Source organism: Pelodiscus sinensis, chromosome 15, assembly GCF_049634645.1.
Source record: "Pelodiscus sinensis isolate JC-2024 chromosome 15, ASM4963464v1, whole genome shotgun sequence".
Lineage (NCBI taxonomy): Eukaryota > Metazoa > Chordata > Testudines > Trionychidae > Pelodiscus > Pelodiscus sinensis.
Genome location: NC_134725.1, coordinates 34584275 through 34604807, shown reverse-complemented (window position 1 = coordinate 34604807; position 20533 = coordinate 34584275). Strand labels below are relative to the sequence as shown.

Below are 20533 nucleotides of genomic sequence, written 5' to 3'. Positions count from 1 at the left end.
GCCCTGAATTTGGTAGGGCCCTACTTGCAGGGGTTTGAGAGAGAAGTTGAGGGTATGGCCTCCCAATAAAAGGCAGGGGGGGAGTCCATCTAACACCACCACCATCCTATCTTTATATGAGCTATGTTTATTAAAAATACTATTATTAACAACAAGCCTAGCTCTTATGCACAAATATGATTATATTGACTATCAAGGCTGGTGACAGACTTCACTGGGTCCTGGGTAATGTGTGTGTGGGGGACAAAGATCTGAGTCCCCTGTAAGGGGTGGGGTCTCAGGTGAAAGGGGCGTGGATTGAGGCAGCCAGCCCTCGGTGCCATCTGGATCACACTGTGCAGGACTTCAGCAGCAGTAACAGAGGCAGATGCCTGCAGCCCCAAGGCCTTTTAAATCACTGAGCTTTGGGGCAACTGTTGATTATATAGTATAGGGTTATTTCAGGAGGAGGTCTGGAATATTATTTCTAAATCTAGAAAGACAGACTGAGTGAGATAATATCTTTTACTGGACCAACCTGTTGGTAAAAGAGACAAGCTTTCATGCTTACCCAGGGCTCTTGTCTCCTTCCTCAACATAATTTGGTCCAATAAAAGATAAAAGATATGACCTCACCCATTCCGTCTCTCTGATATCCTGGGAGCGAGTTAGCTACAATACTGCAAGCAACAATGGAAGCTATTTATAGAGCTGTGAACCCTCCATGGGAAAAAAATCGCTAAAGATCATTGTAAGCCTTTTCACTGAGGTGTCACTCACTGTGTCAGTGTCTTCTGCAGAGATCAAAAGTTGAATGTTTGTGGGTGGAGAGAGAAAAGAAAGCCAAGCTATTTTTGCAGGTAGCATAAATTCTTTGTAATTGCTGGATTATGTAACTGTGACAAATGCATTCTAACGAAAGCTTGCTAATACACTGGCAAAGGACAGGGAAAGCTTTTCCATTGTATCCCCCCATTCTCATTTGCTTCAGCTTTATGAATTGTGTTTCCTTCAACTGAAACTTTACACAATTACACAGACTACACAATCGTCATGAACTGCACACCCAAAACTTAGTGGCCCCTTTGGAAAATCTTGGCCAAGACCAGAGGGGAGTTTAGAAGCCAATGCAAATATTTACATAAAGAATTAAATTAATTTCTATTAATGGGAAACGTGGTTAAAAACCACAGAAGTCAGGAAAGGCAGATGTTTCCTGGAGCAATAGATCACTAGCCCCATTATGTATTGTATACTCACATAGGGGACAGTATGTTGCTCATTTAGTGAGAGGTAGCATATGTCTGAGGCTCTGAACATCACCTCTCCAGTGGAGGAGAAATCAGTAATGTGGTGTAGGGGATGACTCTGAAAGTAACTCATTGGCTGTGTCTACAGTGGGCCACTAATTCTGGAAAAGCAGCCGCTTTTCCGGAATAACTTGCCAGCTGTCTACACTGGCTGATTGCTTTTCCGGAAAAGCAATGACAATCTACTGTAAAATTGTCAGTGTTTTTCTGGAAAAACTATGCTGCTCCCGTTCGGGCAAAAGTCCTTTTCCGGAAAAACTATTCCAGATAAGGGCCAGTGTAGACAGCACAGTAGTCTTTTCCACAAAAAAGCCCCGATCACGAAAATGACGATCGGGGCTTTTTTCCGGAAAAGCGCATCTACATTGGCCACGGATGCTTTTCCGGAAAAAGTGCTTTTCTGGAAAAGCATCCTGCCAATGTAGACGCGCTTTTTCCGGAAATACTTATAACGGAAAACTGTTCCGTTTTAAGCATTTCCGGAAAAGGGTGCCAGTGTAGATGTAGCCATTGTGTTTACACTCATACACCAGTCCTAGAACAGAGGGTGGTCAAACAGCATACAGAGCAAATCCTCCTTTTTTGGGATCTCAGCCCATCTTAATGTCTGATTTCCTGGGAGCAACTCAGGCACAGGAACTGATTCCACTCAGGTTTTGTCTACACTAACACTTCTGTTGGAAAAACTTTTGTTGGTCATGGGAGTAAAAGACCCAGCTCCCTGAGCAGCCTAAGTTTTGCTGACAAAAGTGCTGGTGTAGACAGTGCTATGCTGGCAGAAGAGGCTCTCCTACTGACAATGCTAATGTTGTTCCTTGGGGGTGGGTTAGATATGCCAGCAAGAGAGCTCTAGCCTATCAGCAAAGAGTAGCTACACAGGAAAAATTAGAGCAGCATAGCCATAGTGGCAGAGCTGTGCAGTTTTTAAGATCTGTATTATAGATATAGCTTCAGAGACCAAGGCAGAGAGCAAACTCCCTTGGTGCTCCCATAGCTCTTTCTAATCCGAGCCTTGCATAATAAAACTAACACGAAGACACAGAGCATATCTTCCCAAGACTGACCAGTTGCTCGCATGCCAAAGAAAAGAACTTGGAAGACTATGTGTAACAGTGCCACCTGGGGACACCTGCCATAATAATGTTTTACACTACAGCAAAACAGAGGAACAGAATACAATGCATAAGTGCAGCAGGACCAAGCTAGAAGGGCAGCTACAACTTAAAATCTAGTCAGTCAATTAAGAAGTCTGTTAAACATGGTTTCATGTGCCACATCTGCCCTTAAACGGCTCCCTTGCCAATATTTGTGGGTTCATAATTTCATTGTCCTGTTTTTTAAAGTATGTTTCCTCTCTAATTGGTGTGAGTAAGTCTCACACAAGCAACAGGGGAAAGCAATTCTGCACACACTTACTCATGTTGTCAGTCCCAGAACTGACAGACATATGGAGTTTTCAGGACTGGGCCCTGACAGACCATATGGGAAACGATGAAACTGACAAGACACAAAGTGCACAAAGGAACCAAACTGAAAACAGAGAAAAATAACATCTTTTGCTAATCTCATAAATAATTTCAGGGTGCCTTGAAACAAGGGGAGTTAAACCATTTCCAGACAGAGGGGTGATAATCTGGCTGTCATCCAGTCACTCAAGCACTGGATTTGGTTTTATCTTTTGTTTTGTCTGTTTAGATTGTGAAATTCTTGTGGGCAAGGAGTCTCTCACACTATGTGGCTGGGCACAACCTAGTACAATGGGGCCCTGATTTCAGCTGGAGCCCACAGGCACTAGGTAACACAAATAATCATCTATTTTTTAAGGTTGCTTTTGACCTTTAAATTAAAAAAATTCCCATGTTAGGACATTACCTCTGCAGTCCAGTTGTTTGCATGTAATTTCCTTGCCTTAAAAAAAATGCCTCTGCTTCATATCATTATCATGTAAATCATCCCAATCTGGATGTGATGACCAGATCTTACTGAAGTGAAGGGGATAGGGGAGTTTCCATGTTGGCTGGTATAGTGTGATCTGAGTTAGTTTCCTATATTTCTGGATAAATATGGTAGCAATCACTATGTCTACATGAAGCTTCTTATATCTTCACAATGGAAATGACTTCTGATGTTCTAATATGCCAATTGTTTTTAAATTCTTCAGGTGAAGAGATTGTACTTGAACCTTCTTAATCCAATTCAGTTTGGGGCATACATTCAGCTTGGCAAATTTCAGCTCTCCTTGGGCTGATTTGGAAAGTCAGCGGCACACGAAGTCAGAGAGTTTGTCTGGACATAAGTGCCCACTAGAGCGTATGGTTTGCCATGCACATCTGAAGCCAGTGTTTTATTTTTACCACTGCCAAATAAACCCCCTTAAAGATTATGCCAATATGCAAACATGTTTGTTTTCCCTGTCTGTTTTTCCACCATTATCATCTAATTTAATTCTTTGGGATTCTGCTTTGTCAGCGACTACCTGCTTTAAAATATTTCACTTCTTGTAATTGACTCTGAACACAGCTGGTTTAATGATTCCTCATGCCATATGGATCAGGCATCCTTATTTATTCATCTATTTCAGGGAAAAAGAGGTTAGATTTGAAGTTTTTAAAACAGCAACTCAATTTACATTTGCCTTTGTGCAGGCAGGGAGCTGAGGAGCCCCCAGAATCATGGAAAAATGTATCTTCTGTAATGACATTTAAATGGTTTGTTTTCATTGCTGTCCCCTACTGTCAGAAGTCTACATGGAAGGTTTCATTTTATAGTACAACTGTGTATGTGGATTTTGCCAAATGACATTGTCTCAGTTCTACTAAGAATTGGCTTCAATCTAATGGCAAGATAATGATCACAGATTATTCTTCAAAGATAGGAAATGACAAGAAAAGCCCAATTATGGAATTACTTCCAGCATCAGAGGTGTTGCTATGCCTGCATCCAGCAGAGGGCAGCATGCAGTACATACATTTCAACAGACCCATTGGAATGAAGTGATGAATTTTATACATACCTTGCTCAGGTCTCAGTAGTTGTAAGAATACCAGGGAACTAATTTTAAAAGGACACTTCTGGATTAAACAACAGGTGTTCAACTCTTTCAAGCCCAGATGCTTAAAGATAACTGCCTAAATCCATATTTATGGTCGGCACTTCCAGTTGTACAATTTCAGCCAAGAAGTTTAACAAAATGTGCAAGGTTTTCAAAAGGGACAAAGTCTGGGGTTCCACCTGAGACATCTTAAACAGGCCTTGGTCCTCAGAAAGTGCAGAGCAGCCAGTCTCTGGCAGTCAGACCCCACAAAGTGATCTCAAGCTACCGACTTAAAAACTGAGGTGCTGAAAACCACTAGACGTTCTGGAAAAACTTGCAGCCCTACCTGTACAAAGACTAACCCAAGGGATGAAACAGAGACTGTGCTTGGTTTTTTATCTCTTTTGGGAATTGCTTTATTGGTGGTGTTTCCCCCCTTTTAGCGTTTTTTCCGACTTACCCATGCAGAAGGGTGGGTCAGTTTCACTTCCCACAGTTCTCTGTGTGGTAACACCAAGCTGCAAGGTGGGACGGGATTAGGACAGGGGACTTAGTGGTCAAAGAACAAATCAGGCAAATCTGTTCCTCATTTTGCTTAGATGGGAAGGAGCAATGACCTGGGGCGAGAGGACGCAGAAGGGGACGACACACCATCCCATTGGCATGAAGCTGCCGCTCCGCTAGTGATCAAGCACTTAAGGGATATTTGGGATCTTATTATTGTTCTCATGTATTAATTATGTGCCTGACAGATTCACGCAGTCGGGCCCTCCGTTCACTTCCTTCTCCTGTACCTGCAATAGTTTTGTTCATTTAACGAGTCCTGACCTCTGTTTTCCAGGTGTGGTATCTCAGGAGGAAGAGAATGATCAGAAAGATGTGGATCCCAGGCATTGCTTCTCTTGGCTGGGTCAGCTCCCATATATCATTTTGTCGGCTTGGCACCATAAATCCAAAGCTTGCCCTGAGGCTAACACTCATTTGTGTGATGATGGGAGCTTTGCCTGGCTCTGTGACTGCCCCACCTACCTCCCTTTTGAGACTCGATCTCCTTCTTCGCTTGTTCCAGGATATTTTTGATGGCATCGTCAGAGCCGGTTTCTGGCGTTCTAATCCTCGGAGTAATGCTACCTGATCAAAGAGGCATGATAACAGATTTGTCACTTGCGCTGTTTTTACAAGCTCCACTTGTATGTCAGGAAGTATTTACCGATGCTCGTGTTCGGTTATTTTTAGGAACTCCACTTTTAAGGAAACGTCACTCCCCATTAGTCACTAGCAAAACTGAAGAGAGGCCAGGTATCTGGCTGTCAGTTTACACCTCATTCATTTCCTATACCATGCAGCACGGCCTCCTCCCCTTCTCCCAATGCCCTCTGGTTTGAAGGGCATTGCAATCCCATTTGCAACAAAGGCGGGAACACACCAACGGAGCACGGATGCTGGCCTCAGGGAGTGTGTGAGTGTACTTTGCTTCTGGGGGGAATAAACTCCAGAGGGCTTTCACAGCACTGTGTTCTCAGCTGAGCGCCCCTGCCAGCACCGCTTAGCCAGGTAATAGGGACACAAGTGGACAAGAGGTTAATTTCGCCTCACTGCCCACTTCCCCCTGTGCAGGTGCTGATGGGAAGGGCTATACATTGGCTGCCTGGGAGATCTAAGAGGAGAAGTATTGGGGAACCGTGGGTTTCGCAGCTGGCGTGGGAATAGAATTGGGCTGCCCTCCCCACAGGGCATTTTCTGCTTTTGTGTTACAGCCCTTCTCCCTGCTAACTGGGTCTGTGCCTTCCTGCAGATCTTCCTTCCGCCTTTCTTTCCTGTTGCTGGCAGAGAGGCCAAAGGCCCGTCGGGCCCCGGGTACTGAGCTCTCCAGCCTGCTGTTATCAGGCAGTCGGTGATCTGTGTTTGTACAACACCCCTGAGGTGCTCCAATACCTGATACCGCTGTGAGGGGCCCATGAGAAGAGGCAGTAATGTGCTGTGGGCCTTGGCTTGGCCAGCTTGCCCGCCTCAACTATGCTCACCTCTTAAGTGGTGCTTTCCGCCTGAGCTGAGCAGATCAGACTAAAACCTCCTAGGGAGCCTGGGCTTTACCTCAGTCTGCTTAGCCTGGGCTTCAAGCCATGTGCCTGTCTGCACGAGGCTCGTCACACCCACCAGGACACGCCAGCTACCCCACGTGAAACTCACCCCCCAAGCTCATGTCCAGCCCACTAAATAGCGGCGTTTGGACACCGCTGTAGGATCTGGTGCCTGCCCTCAGCACTGGATTTAATATGCTGTGTGAAGGCTGCACAGAACCCACGTTCCTATGGGGCCTATCAAATAGACTGCCAAAAGCAAAGCTCTAGTCAGGATATTGCCTCCGTGCCTTTCACATGCCCATGAAATACACGAGCATGCTACTGGCTCTCTCTGAAATGGCCCATCTCCCTGGATCTTATGCTAGCAACCTGGCAGCAGGATGCTTTCATTTGTTAGGGCAGCTCCCTGGGTCTGTCTGAATCCTCCAATCACACTGACAAACAAATGGCTCTCCCAAGCGGCATGTCTAACAATGATGCAGAGTTTTCAATTAGCCGGAACATAGCAGGGCTCCGTGTTGAATCTGCTTGGAGATTAAATGAGTTTTTATCCTGTGTGTGCCTGGCAAATGCTGACATAGGTCATTTCTGGATTCCATAGCAAGTAGATTCGGGCTCATGTTTCAGGGAGAAACCGACCAGCATCACTAATGCAGAAAGACTATTCCAGAATACCTGTGACAGTATGATTTAAGTATTCTGGAATTAATCCCCCTTGGGAATGTGATTTTATTCTGGGACAATTTTTCCAAGAACAGATTAGACCAGGCGTGGGCAATAAGATGGCGGCGATTTGCCAGGATTAGCCCCTGGTGGACCATTGCTGCTATATTTACCTGAGCCTCCACAGGTACAGGCGATTGCAGCTCCCATTGGCCACAGATTGCTGTTCCCAGACAATGGGAGTTGCGGGAAGCAGCAGGGGCTAACCAATGTTGGTATTTCCCCACTGCTGGATTAGACCAACTCTGGCAGAGAGGGTCCCAGCATACTTGGTCCTGCCTGCCTGCAGGCTGATGGACTCTTGCCCTATGTTGTCTGGTTCCAGAGTAGCCTCTGCTCCTCAGTTTCTCCCCTTAGAAACAGAAAACCAGTTTCCACCACTTACAGCTCCTGAAGCAGAAGCAGCTGAGCACGCCTTATCTCGACTGCAGCTGCTACCACTCGAAATGCTAACAGATGGAGAAGCTTAGCCCCTTGCCCCCCTCTGTAATGTAGAACTATGCCACCTATGGTACAGCAAAGACCAGGAGCTCACGTGCCTTCTGCGATCCCACTCAGCATCTGGCTATGTGTTTGTCAAGCACTGGAGGCCAAGGGAAGTATCGGAGTGGCTGGCTGGAGAAGTCTGCAGAGAGCTAGGACAGAGCTATTGCTGCACTGGGTGACTATGTGAGCTGTACATTCTCCAGCTCTCCCCTGGACCTCTTATGGACTGTGAATGCCGCAGGGTTGGTTGTGGGGGGGAGGAGGAGGAGGAGGGAACAACTTTCAGTTCTCTACTTTTCAGGCATCTCCAGCCTGCACCCGGTTTTGGCCCATTGGGGCTCAGAGGAGCTTCCCAGCATGTCTGGCAAATGCTGATGTAGGTCATTTCTGGAGAGACACGGAACCAGAAGGGCGGCGCCACCCATAACTGACCCCCCCCCTTTCCCTCATCCCCTGATCCTGCCCAACCAGGTTAAGTGCAGGGAAGGCTGCAGGAGGATCAGGGAGCCAAGAAGTTGAAAAGGAAACAGGGTGGAAAATGCTGCTGTGCCAGTGTGCTCCAGGGGCAGGTCAGTCAGTTGCTCCAGCCTTTCACACGGCAAAATCCACGACCTGCCTGCCAGTTGGAGGAGAGAGGCTGCAGCAGGGTTCTAATCTACCACCGAGCGACCAAGGTCTCTTGGATAACAGAGCAGCAGCATCAGGAGAGTCACTTTCCTGTCTGCCCTAGTCACACAGGAGCTGGAAGTTACTCTCAGCATTGAGCTCCTATGAAGTATATATCGCAGATGATGCTTTAACCCAAAACTAAGTGATCTGTACACCACAGTGTGCTGGTTTGTTACAGGCAGGGGACACTTGTTTTTATAGTGTGTTTAGCCCTATTTGGAACAGCGCAATATCATCCAGGGTGCTTCTACACAGCACCCTAAACTCGAAATAAGATATAGTCTACACAGCGCCAAATTATGAAATAATGCGCTATTTTGAGACAACCCTTAAACCTCATGGAATAGGGGCTACAGGGATGCTGAAAGAGAGTGTCTGTTATTTTGAGACCTATCCTGAGATAGCAGGCACGTTCAAAAGACGTGGGGTAGCTATTTCGGGATACTTCCGGTATCCTGAAATAGCCCCACTATGTAGACATTTCCAGTGTCCCCTGTAAGCTGTGTGCATGTGCGGCCACTCAGAAGAGATTCCAATGCCACCCAACAGATAAGCAAAGTGCCCACAGCTAGGTTTTGTTTCTACTGGTGGTGCATGTTCGCACGTGTCTTGGTGTGCATAACATAATGTATTCTGCAAAAAATCCACACATGCCTGGAAAAGATTAGAGGGAACATTGGTATGATCTGGTGCATTTTTGGGGATTTCAATCAGCCTGTGTTCAATTCTGAATAGCTAGGCTACATCTAGACAGTGGGGCTATTTTGGGATAGCAGAAGTATCCTGAAATAGCAATTCCGCATCTTTAAATACGCACATTATTTTGAAATAGATTTTGAAACAACGGGCGTGTTATTCTGGCATCCCTATAGCCCTTGTTCCATGAGAGTTAAGAGACTTATCGGGATAGCACTTTATTTCAAAATTTGGTGCTGTGCAGATAGTGCCAAATTTCAAAATAAGCTATTTTAAAATTACCTTGAAATAAGCTACACAATTTGTGCAGTGCAAATTGCGTAGCTTATTTAAGAGGTAAGGGTGCTGTGTAGATGCACCCTTTCAGGGTAGGGGCCAGCTGGGCACTAGAGAAACTCTGGCCAAGTTCAGTTCTTCAAAGCAGCCTGATTTTTTCCAGCATCTGCCTGGGGGAAGCTACAGGGGTTCAGCACCAGCCTCGCATTGCTAATCTGCAAGGGTAGTAACATCCCACACTGCCTCACAGCAGAGCTGGTTGGTCTTGTGGCTAAATGCTGGATTGAAGAACCTGGGTTATAATCCCAGGTCTAACCCGACACTGTGTGTGTGGCCTGAGACAAGTAAGAAAGGGATTAAGGCTGTGAGTGTTCGCAACCCTCCTGTGCAGGGGAAGAGTAATTAATAGCAGAGGCAGCACTGGACTGAGGTCTCCTGTCAAGTCTTTCTTTTGGTTCTCCTGCCCATGGATTGGGACTTCCTGAAATGGTACAATGAACAATTAAATGTCCCTTGTCAGAAGAAATGAACAAAGCGCCTCAGTGAGGCGGCTCCCTTTAGGTTGGTTTTCAATAATTATTATTCCCTAGGGCCCAACCCTCTCTCTGTGCCCATGGAAGCCGATGGTGGCAGGTGCTCAGCACCTTGCTGGATTGGACCTTGGCCTACTGTTCCCAGGTGCTGGGAATCGGGGCTCTCTCTCCTCCTGGTCGCTAGTGCAAGCAGGGAGTTTCCACAGGGTCTCTCCGGGCTATGGATTCCGCTTGCCCCCAGCAAGACAAAGTGAACATCCTGCGTCCTGCAATGTCTCCCTCCCTCCTCCCCCCATGGCTTATGTAGCGTTTGAGCCGACCCCCTCCAGGCCACTCACCTCGCTGGCGCACCTGAATGGTCCTCAGTGCCAGCACGTTCTGCTCATCGGAGAGGAACTGCTTCATCTTGAGGAACGGCTCCTTCCCTTTCACTGTCAGCTTGCGCCAGGGCTTGGGCCTGGCCAGGATCTCGCTGACGGAGCCCTGCGAGAGCCCCAGGACGTAGTGGCCAAAGACGCGCTGGCCAATGTTGTGTTTCAGCAGCTGCTCCTTGACTTGGAAGGCGATCTCGGCCGTGTCCAGCTGCTCCTCGTCAGCAGAGCTAGCGCTGCTGCCTTCCGACTGCTCGCTGGGTGGGCTCGAGTCGCTGGCAGCGGCAGCCTGGCCGGGGGTGGCAGGCAGTGCAGGGCCTTTGGCCGTGTAGAAGGGGGAGGGGAAGGCCAGCATGCTGCCACTCTCACTCTTGTACACCGGCGGCAACATCTGCTTGGGGAGCAAGGCCTCTGTCGGCAGCCGCTCGCCCCCAGCCAGGCTGGGGAAAGGGGACAATGAGAAAGTCCTCTGGGCTTCTTGGGCCATGGGTGGGGCCAGCAGAGGCTGGAGAGGGCTGGGGGACGCAGGCTCTTCCCCAAGGGGCTGTGAGAGCTGCTGGGGAGAGGGGTAGGACTGGTCCGTGCCCATGGAATCCTTCACCAACTCGTCCTCAGAGTGATCCTCCTCTAAAGACGAGAGAGAGACACACACACTACAGCACAGAGTGCAGGGCTGGGGAGCCCAGCACGGACAACAATATGCCCAGAGCCAGCAATACGACACGGCCACACCGTCCAGACTGGACATCGTACCATTTCCCTGGCCCGGGGCCTGATCCTGAGTTTGGGACCCTCAGTGCCCACTGAATGATTAGGAGAAAGGGGAGCTGCGTGACTCCATGTTGGGGGTGCTGATGCTGAATCAAGGCCATACCTGGCCCACAGGAGATGCTGGCGCTGCAATCAAAAAGCCATGCCTGGCCCATGCCAGCTGTGGGGCGGTTTAGCTGCAGCATAGATGTGTGGGCCCAGGCTGGAGCTGTGGCTCCAGGATCCTGTGACGTGAGAGGGTCCTTGAGCTCTGGCTGCGTCCAGGAATGTCTGTGCAGCAATTAAAACAGAGCTGTGGAATCTTTGTGGGTCGGGGGCCACTGACCCACAGAAAAGTCAGCCAGGGGCCACACACAAGTGCGAAACAAAAAACCCCTCCCTGATGTGGCCCCTGACTGAAGCAGAAAGACACTCCCCACATTTTCCTTGCACACCAGAGCCAGGCTCCAGTCTAGTAGATTTTGTGCGTTCCAGCCCTGTGGTGGGGTGGTGTGGAGGCTGCAGTGCCTGCATGGGCTCCCCAATCTTGGGCAGGCCCTGAGTCTCAGGGGGCCAGATCCAGTTAAGCCAGGGGCTGCATTTGGTCCCTGGGCATGAGGTTCCCCATCCCTGAATTAAACCATCCCTGAGCCCAAACCAATGGGCATGGGTCAGCCAGGGGTGTCTAACGGCACCATAATGTCACTGGCAACAGCCCTGATGCAAAGGAACAAGCCTGCTCCCTTGGCTACACATGCACCGGGACAAGCTTTCTCTGCCCTTTGCCTCAGAGGCACGGGCCGCTAGCTGAGCAGTTCCACTCCTGAAGCTGGACTGGGAGAGAGGCAGGGCCAGAGAGGTCTCCCTTGTTCCAGGATTTGCCTCTCCTGGTCCCACAGAGCTTGGGGTAGCTGAGCTGTAGGCCATTAGGCTTTCTCAGGCCTTTGCCCAATGGAGAGCTATGTCCTCAGCTAAACCTCCTGAGGTGAACCTCGGTAGGATGGTGATGCTGGAGCCACTTAGAGCAAAGGCTGAGGGGCTCTGGTCTAATCCTAGAGCTTCCATTGCGCTGTGACGTGAGAGGGTCCTTGAGCTCTGGCTGCGTCCAGGAATGTCTGTGCAGCAATTAAAACAGAGCTGTGGAATCTTTGTGGGTCGGGGGCCGCTGACCCACAGAAAAGTCAGCCAGGGGCCACACAAAAGTGAGAAACAAAAAACCCCTCCCTGATGTGGCCCCTGACTGAAGCAGAAAGACACTCAGAGTCAGGAGGCCAGGAAGGTAGGCTGCTCTCTGCCATCAGCGACAGGCTGGCAAGTGTGCTACCGAGCTGCCATGCCTCCTGGGACGACATCTGGGGAAGTCTGTCTCCAACGCAGCTCAGAGCAGCCCCTGGAGCTCTCAATGCCCCTCCCAATCCTCTATGTACCAAAGATGCCAAAATACTTTACAAGGGAGGGGGAAGGTCTACAATGAGGAAACAGCAGCTCAGGTAGGGGAGGGTGGTCTCAGGGCTAAAGCAGGTGCCAAGAGCTCTGAAAATTTGGGTTCTCTCCCCACCTCTGCGACAAACTCCTTATGTGAGCCAAGAGAAGTCAGATCACTGCTCCTTCCTCAGTTTCCCCTTATCTTCCCTGCCTCGGGGACTTGTGAGGCTCAGTTTGGGTGTCTGCACAGCCACTTTCACCACAAACACTCTACAAGCTGTTCTCAAGGAAACTCAGGGTTCCAATCCCCGCTCATTGTCAGTGATTGGCCCAACGAGGAGTCAATGGGAGAGTGTGTAAAGGAACTCAGGAGTCTTGAGCACCCCCAGGGATGATTATGACTGTTACATTCGTATGTGTTTTGCAATAAATGCACTGGGGAAGTGTTATAAATATAAAACCAAACAAAAAAACATGTTGTCCTACCAGTGCTGGCTAAGAGATTTGGCTTTTCCAACAGGTATTTCTGGGAAGGATAGAAAGATTCTTTGCCCAGAAGCAAGGGCTCGCCTGGTTTCGATATGCTCTGAAAGAGAGAAAGCAGCATTCGGGAAAGATTTATTGATTGCCTGGAGATGACGATTTTGCAACCGACTCTCAGTGAGTCCCGAGCCGATTCCAGCACTTGCCTGAGAAAGGCTGCAGTTTGCAGAGGCCAGCTTCATTGCCTTCAGAATGCTGGAAGGAAAACAAGACAGGGTAAGTCCTGAGGCTAATCCTCTTCCTTGACACAGACACACAGGGAGGGAAGCAAGGTAACTGGGGAGCTCTGGCCAGCGTGTCCACTCCATCCCATCCAAGCGCTGCCTTTGAAACCAGGGGGAAGGTTTTTTTAATTAACGGCTGGCGTTTCCCATCAGAGCTACCGGTGCAGCTTTTCCCTGCCATACTGCCTTTTGAGCTCGATGCAATGTGACATCCTCTCTCCGTATTTGAGGGAGAACTCCATGGGCCCAGAGTCAGGAGGCCAGGAAGGTAGGCTGCTCTCTGCCTTCAGCGACAGGCTGGCAAGTGTGCTACGGAGCTGCCATGCCTCCTGGGACGACATCTGGGGAAGTCTGTCTCCAACGCAGCTCAGAGCAGCCTCTGGAGCTCTCAATGCCCCTCCCAATCCTGTGTACCCACACACCAGGCAGGCATGTGGGCAGGAAAAGGACAGCGCACAGTTGTGGACCTTACCTCAGCTCTGTTTTAATTTCCTCATAGTCAGACTGGGCCTGCAATTTTTCTTCCAGCTTCTAAACAAGGAATGAGAGCGAAACAAGAGTGAGAATGGATTGGTCCTTCTTCCGGGGACACAGCCAGCTCTCAGCTCCACGCAGGCTAAGGATGTCCCAGGAGCTAAACCCCTCTGCTGAGTGTAATCTCATGTGCTGCCCAGCTGGCCCATTGAGATGAACTCAGGCCCAAGAAAAGATTAAGAGGGGACATGACAGCAGCTTTCAAGTCCTAAACTGCTGTCACAAGGAGGAGGGAGAAAAATTGTTCTCCTAGGCCTCTGAGGATAGGATAAGAAGTAATGGACTTAAACTGCAGCAAGGGAGGTTTAGGTTGGACATTAGGAAAAACTTCCTAGCTGTCAGGGTGGCCAAACACTGGAATAAATTGCCCAGGGAGGTTGTGGAATCTCCATCACCGGAGAGATTTAAGAACAGGTTGGACAGACATCCATCAGGGATGATCTAGATGGTGGTTGGTCCTGCCGTGAGGGCAGGGGACTGGACTTGATGGTCTCTTGAGGTCCCTTCCAGTTCTAGTGTTCTATGATTCGGTGGAAGGAGGCTGATTTGCCCCAGCTCACACTCCAGCCCACACCCTGTAGCGCTGCATTGCCCACGTTTGTGGAGATTCTCTTTCAAGGGCTGGAGTCTGATCTCCCTGAACCCAGTGGGACTCTCTTGACTTCAGTGGGCTTCTCTCCTGATTTACACCATGTCACCAAGATCGGAGGCAGGCCCATACAGTGGTTGTCCGTGCTGCTCAGGTTGCCTCCTTTTAGAAATGGATTTCCCCCGGAGAATCCCCTGTGCCCTGCTCAGCACTTCAGTGTGTATTTTGCAGCCACCCCTGCTGAAAGGCCAGAATTTTTCTTCCTACTTTGAAGGACAGAAAGGGACACGTACCTCAATCGCTTCATTCTTGGCCATGAGTTGCCGCTCCAGGTCCGCAATCTGGTTGGCTGAGGACTCTTCCAGCTCCTGCAGAGAGTTCTGGAGGTGCTGAATGTCCTTGAGGAGCCGGAGGATCTCCCGGTCCTTTGCCACCAGCGTAGCCTCGAGCCTGGGCCCTGAGCACAGCGAATAGTTCACTTTATCCTGCAAGGAGATCAGGGCAGCGTGAACCATCCAGCCACAGTGCCCTGGGCTGCCCTGTGCTTCTGCTCAGAGCACAGATGGGCTGGCAGCCCAAAAGCTCCCAATTCCAGTCCATGGGTTATTACAAGACAGTCACTCCCTGGTGCTACCTGCTGCTTTCCCAAGGGGTCACTGTATACTCTGCCCGCTGCGTAGTGTCCCATTATGCGCCGTCCCCTGAGGCAACAGAACCCAGCATGACACAGTGCTGTGCATCAGTTCAGATGCTAGATTGCTGCAGCTGTTTGGTTGGGCAGCGGAGCTCCCGGGACTCTGTGTCCCATAGCACAACCGCCACCTTTGGCTGAGCTCTGGTGAGCAGCTGGCTTGAGAGCCCAGGGGCCGAGGGTATCATCAGCCAGATCCAAGAAGTTGGCTCAAGACACCGGATTTTCAGATCGTCTCCATTCCCAAGATGCCACCTTGCCTTGTAATTTTGGGCATGGGTTTAAGGTGTTATAGGCTTGGGTGGCTTTAAGCCACTTTCGCACCCTCCCAGGTCTGGGCTAGTTCAGGGGGTGGAGAAGCCCATGACATGCCAGAGATAATCCTGGAGACCCCCTTGGAATGCCCCATGCTGCACTGCAATGCCAACCCACTGCACCACGCTTGCAAGAGGCTCCGAGAGATGGCCTGTGTAACCCACACACCCGATGGGTGTGAAAGAGTCGCAGAAGAGTCGCCGTGTGAGTCTGTAACTTTAAAAACAGTGAGTCGTCCTGTGGCACCTTAGAGACTAACAAATGTATAGGATCATGAGCTTCTGTAGGCCAAACCCACTTCATCAGATGGAGCTGGAGTGGAAATAACAGAAACCGAGAGATATATAATAGCAGAAGAAGTTCTTGTCCATTGTAGGACCACTTAACTTAATGAAGCTAGTTAAGTGGACTGGATGTGTCCCATACATAGCTTTTCAGGTAGATATGCAGATGTTAAAGACAGGAGAAATTAGCTTTGTAATGTGCCAACCAGTTAACGTCTTTGTTCAAGCCCAGGTTCAGTGTCACATTTGAAGATAAATTCCAGTTCTGCAGACTCTCTCTGTAATTGGTTAATGAAATTCCTTTGTAGAAGAATGGTCACAGTCCCATGTAGGGCACTGAGACCACTTACAGAGAGAAAGAATGGGTTTCCTCTACAGCCTTAGCTGAAAGCTAGCAGGCTTTTAGGTCAAGCTGTAGAGCAGGGGTGGTCAATAATTTTTGAAAGGGAGCCACTTCAAAAAGTTCAGAAGTGTCCGTGGGCCATCCCGGAAGGGGTGGGGGCCTTAGGTGTAAGGGACAGGGCCATGCTGTGAAAAGATGCCAATATGTTTTTTACATAACAAAGTAATTCAAAATATAATAATCATTAACTGCATACAACATTATCCAAAGATTATCATAGAAGACAACACTTGTAACATTTGTAGCAACACTAACATTATGAGAACACTTGTAACATTTGTAATAACTACAACACTAACACTAAACATAGGGCACTGAAAATTAGTACTTAGTCCTGCCATGAGTGTAGAGGACTAAACTAAATGACTTTGAGGCCCTTTCCAGCCCTATGATTCCATGAAATAGTATCCAAGTCCCTGTTTTTCCTCCCCCCACACTAAGTATATTCAGTTAGGGTTTATGGGTTACAAAAGATTCCCCCCCTTGACTATAAAAATGGCATCTAGATATTTTAATCAAAACCAGTTATAATGAAATAGGTTGGTTATTGGTTTATCAGAGGGATCCTGCATCCCTGGCAATGCGCTAGACGCATGGGGAGCTGCGAGCCCTTTCAGCTGTTCCTCTAAAGGGCTCTTGTGTTCCCCAAGCCACTAGGGTTGCCTGACAGGCGCTGGGAAGGTGCCAGCCCTTTAAATAGAAACACTTAAAAGGGCTTTCAGCTCCACTGGCCTCTAATGCAGTTGGGAGGGAGTCAGCAATTCAAGCCCTTTTAAGTGCTTCTATTGAAAAGGCTTGTTGCCTTCCCCACCACTGTCAAGCAATGCTTGCCTAGCAGCCTGGGGGAACAGGAGGGCCCGTTGAATAAAAACAGCTGGCATCTCTGGCAACTTGCTAGAGGAGCTGCGAGCCCTCTCAGCTGTTTCTATTTAAAGGGCTCTCCTGTTCCCCACAGCTGCGAGGCAAACCTGTTGTCTGACCCGCAGGGGAAGGGGCCAGCCCTTTAAATAAAAGCAGCTGAAAGGGGTTGCAGCTCCCCATGCCTCTGTCAGCCCTTCCCATGCTCTCTATTTAAGGGGCGTGAGCCCGTCTCGCCTAGCAGCACCAGGGAACAGGAGAGCACTTGAAATAGAAACAGCTCTAAGGGCTCGCAGCCCTCCCCCCCCAGCGTGTTGTGGGCTCGCAGCTCCTGCTCCGCTGGTGCATTGCTAGGGAGCCAGAGACACCAGCCCTTGCAGCTGTTTCCATTTAAGGGGCTTGAGCCTTCCCTTCCCCTGCTGCCCAAGGCTGGGGAAGACGGGAGCACTTTAAACAGAAGCGGTTAGAAGGGCTCTTGCCCCTCCCCCACAACGAGCTTAGGGGCAGGGCCTGGTGGCTGGATCAAAGCCCTAGGCGGGCATCCAGACTGCCGAGAGGCTTGTGCACTAAGCTCCAGAGGTCTCAGGTTCAGTTCCGCTCAGCAGGGTTACTTTTGAGCAGGATAATTGTCCCCTGGCCACATTGCTTCCCGCCTCCCAGCCCTCTGGCACGGCATCCAGGCTCAAAGCAGGGTGAGCTTGTGTTTGATGGCAGAGATAAAAAGGCTGAAGGAAAGCAATGTCCCCCAGCTGGCAAGCCCTGACAACATGCCGGGAGGGGTGTTACCTGCATTCTGAGGGGGTGAGGGGAGACATGTGAAGCCAGATACAGACACATGTCTAACTGAGCTCCAGTATAGCAATAAAATGCCCTCTGCCAGTGTCTTCACATTAGGGATGATTTATTGCAGTCCCTGCCAGGCACAGCCTTCTATTGACAGAGGATATAGACTGAAAAATAAACAAATATTTAAATGTGTTTCCTAGAGGCGACAAACCAGATGGACTAACGAAGCCAGAAGCTGGGACGGAAATCACCTCGAGAGGGCTCATGTATATCCTGTTATACTTAGCTTTCATTAATGGTGCGTGAGCCTGTCTTTACAAACATTAAAGATCTGGGGCTTGGTGCTAATTCACTCTCCTTGTGCAGGCATGGGGCCCAGAATCAATGCTTATTTCTCTGTCTCTCTCGAAGGGCCTGATGCAGTGAGGTGCTGAGCACCAGGAGCTCTCATGGCTCAGCACGACAAAGGATTGGGTCCCTGGGCTTTTGTCTGCAACTCTGAACTCAGGAGCCTGTGTTCTGATCTACAGCAGCAGAAAACACCTGTATCCCATAGACTTGTGCAGGGCTGTCCTTAGGGTGTATGGGCCCTACACAGTGCTATTAAACTGGTGCCACTGAGCCCATCAGCAGCCCAGAGGGATGATTTTTTTAGACGTGTGATTTTATATACTGGAAAACCAAGGCCCTTAAAGTTTCCTGCACCCTGGACTCCAGGTCAGCTCCCCAGCTGGCGTGAATAGGCCTGGCTCCCACAAGGTCTGTAGAGCAAAGCCAGTTTCCTGCAGCCAAGGATCTGACCTGCTGAGTGCTGCTGTTGCTGAACATCAGACGCGCCTCTCCCTTACCCCGCTGGATCCTTGTGGAGAGCAACAGGCCAGCCGAATGGAAGTATTGACAGACGCGAGCTGCTCCCGCAGATCCTCCACTTCCCTCTGCGCTGCCTCCGCCCGCTGCAAGGGAAGCAATGATGTGTGTCAGCAGGGCACTCCATTCCACAGAGGCAGCCAACCAGCCACACACTGGAGGCACTTCCCGTGTTGAACTTTTCACCCAGGCCTAAAGCTGCGCGGCTGTTGGGGACAACCCTCCTCTGTATGGGAGCCCAGGCTTAATTTGTAATGAAAGAGGGGCTGGGGCTCAAGCAATTTTTTTTTTTTACTTTCCTAACTGGTGCAGCAAGCCCAGAGGTGCCGGGGCCCGGAATCACCAGGCCCAGGAGTGTCAGGGCTCGGAGTCACCAGGCCCGGGGGTGCCAGGGCTCGGAGTCGCCAGGCCCGAGGGTGCCGGGGCTTGGAGTCGCCAGGCCCGGAGGATGTTGGGGCTCGGAGTCGCCAGGCCTGGGGGGTGTCGGGGCTCGGAGTTGCCAGGCCCGGGGGGTTTTGGGGCTTGGAGTCACCAGGCCCAGGGGTGCCGGGGCTCGGAGCCACCAGGCCCGGGGGGTGTCAGGGCTCAGAGCCCCAGGAAGCCCTGGCACAAATAAAGTAATGGCCACCCTGAATAATACCTATGTGGAGTCAGCACAACACTACAACAATGGCCAGGCTCTGGGTACAGAGAGCCCAAACCACTCCTGTTAAGAGTCTAGCTTCTGCCTGTCGGAGTCAGGAAGTGAACGGTGAAAGCCAGGCTAGGTGGCTAGCAAAGCAGTCATCCCTAGAGAGTGCCCACTGCTTCCACTGCCGTCAAGGGGATGTTTGTCTCTCTGCGGGTGAGAGAACAGGCCACCTCTGTGAGCTCACTGCTCTCATGTGTTTCAGCGAGCCACAGGGCAACAGTCATGCGGTGCACAGGGTTCCCAGTGTTCTGGTGTCTTCGGATCCAGGGGCGGTGGTGGCCCAGTACAGAAATAGGGCTGGCCAGAGATCCTGATCTGGATACAAATTTCTTCGGGTTCACATTTGTTTGGACCCTGTTATCATTTCAACACGCTACTTAATGCCCTACAGCAGCACATAAGATCATACATAAGATCATAAGAACATAAGAACAGCCAGACTGGGCCAGACCAAAAGTCCGTCTAGCCTGGTATCCTGTCTTCTGACAGTGGCCAATGCCCGATAGCCCAGAGGGACTGAACAGAACAGGGAATCATTAAGTGATCCCTCCCCTGTCACCCATTCCCAGCTTCTTACAAACAGAGGCTAGGGACACCATTCTTACCCATCGTGGCTACTAGCCATTGATGGATCCGTCCTCCATGAATTTATCTAGCTCTTTTTTGAACCCTGTCTTGCTTGAACCCAAGTGCTAATCACTTCTAGTCTTTAAAAATGCCAGGCAAAGCATGGGAGGTGTCACTCCCTCCGTCACAAGCAAATCCCAAGGTGGGATTTCCTGCTTCTCTAAACTTCCTGCTTCTCTAAAACCCCTCCCCATTCCAGTTAGACATTGCTTTCTTCTCTTCCTGACCTAAAATCTTGTTTAGTGTTGCTGTGCGCTGTTTAAACAGCTGCTACAATCCACCCCAGAGACAGCTGCATTTCAGTGGTGGGTAAAGTGATCCCACGCAGTTCATACATCTTTCAAAAGACACTGATGCCTTCTGCATGAAAGGTGATATTTACATGTACATTACTACGTATGAATATTTCATTACTCATGCCTCGTTTGCATTTACATTTTTGTGACTTCAAAAGAAAAAAAGCCCCACCTCATGGAAAAATGTATCAAATGAGTAGCAAGGACTCCAGAAACGTACACAGTTCTGAATGCATTATTTTGCTCTACGCCCTAGGCATTGTACCTGCCCTAAATCTCCCCAGACACTGGAGCAGATGGTGTATAATGCTGATGACTCTTGAACTATGGAGGCATGTCACCATCAGCAGTGTGATAACTAAAGCACAAAACAAAGAGAGCGGGTCAAACTATGCTATGAGTGCCATCAGGGCAATCCCGTGTGCCAATGTAACCAAAACCAGAGGGTGGCTCAGGTTGTTTTAAAGAGCATCAATGGATAAAAGTGTT

At 49.6% G+C, this 20533-nt stretch overlaps 1 protein-coding gene across 7 annotated transcripts in view; it reads right to left on the bottom strand.

Annotated features, from left to right (window-relative positions):
• CUX2 (cut like homeobox 2) overlaps window positions 1-20533 on the bottom strand; it is a 281755-nt gene that overhangs the window by 16942 nt on the left and 244280 nt on the right. For 6 of the 7 annotated variants that reach the window (XM_075898702.1, XM_075898705.1, XM_075898703.1 and 3 more), the window contains 7 exons: window positions 18412-18516; window positions 14520-14711; window positions 13576-13634; window positions 13026-13074; window positions 12823-12922; window positions 10129-10788; window positions 5353-5454 (listed from right to left, as the gene is read on the bottom strand). In XM_075898702.1, the coding sequence (XP_075754817.1) occupies window positions 5353-5454; window positions 10129-10788; window positions 12823-12922; window positions 13026-13074; window positions 13576-13634; window positions 14520-14711; window positions 18412-18516 (1267 nt within the window). The remainder of the gene's footprint in view (window positions 1-5352; window positions 5455-10128; window positions 10789-12822; window positions 12923-13025; window positions 13075-13575; window positions 13635-14519; window positions 14712-18411; window positions 18517-20533) is intronic. The other variant, XM_075898709.1, reaches the window with a different exon arrangement.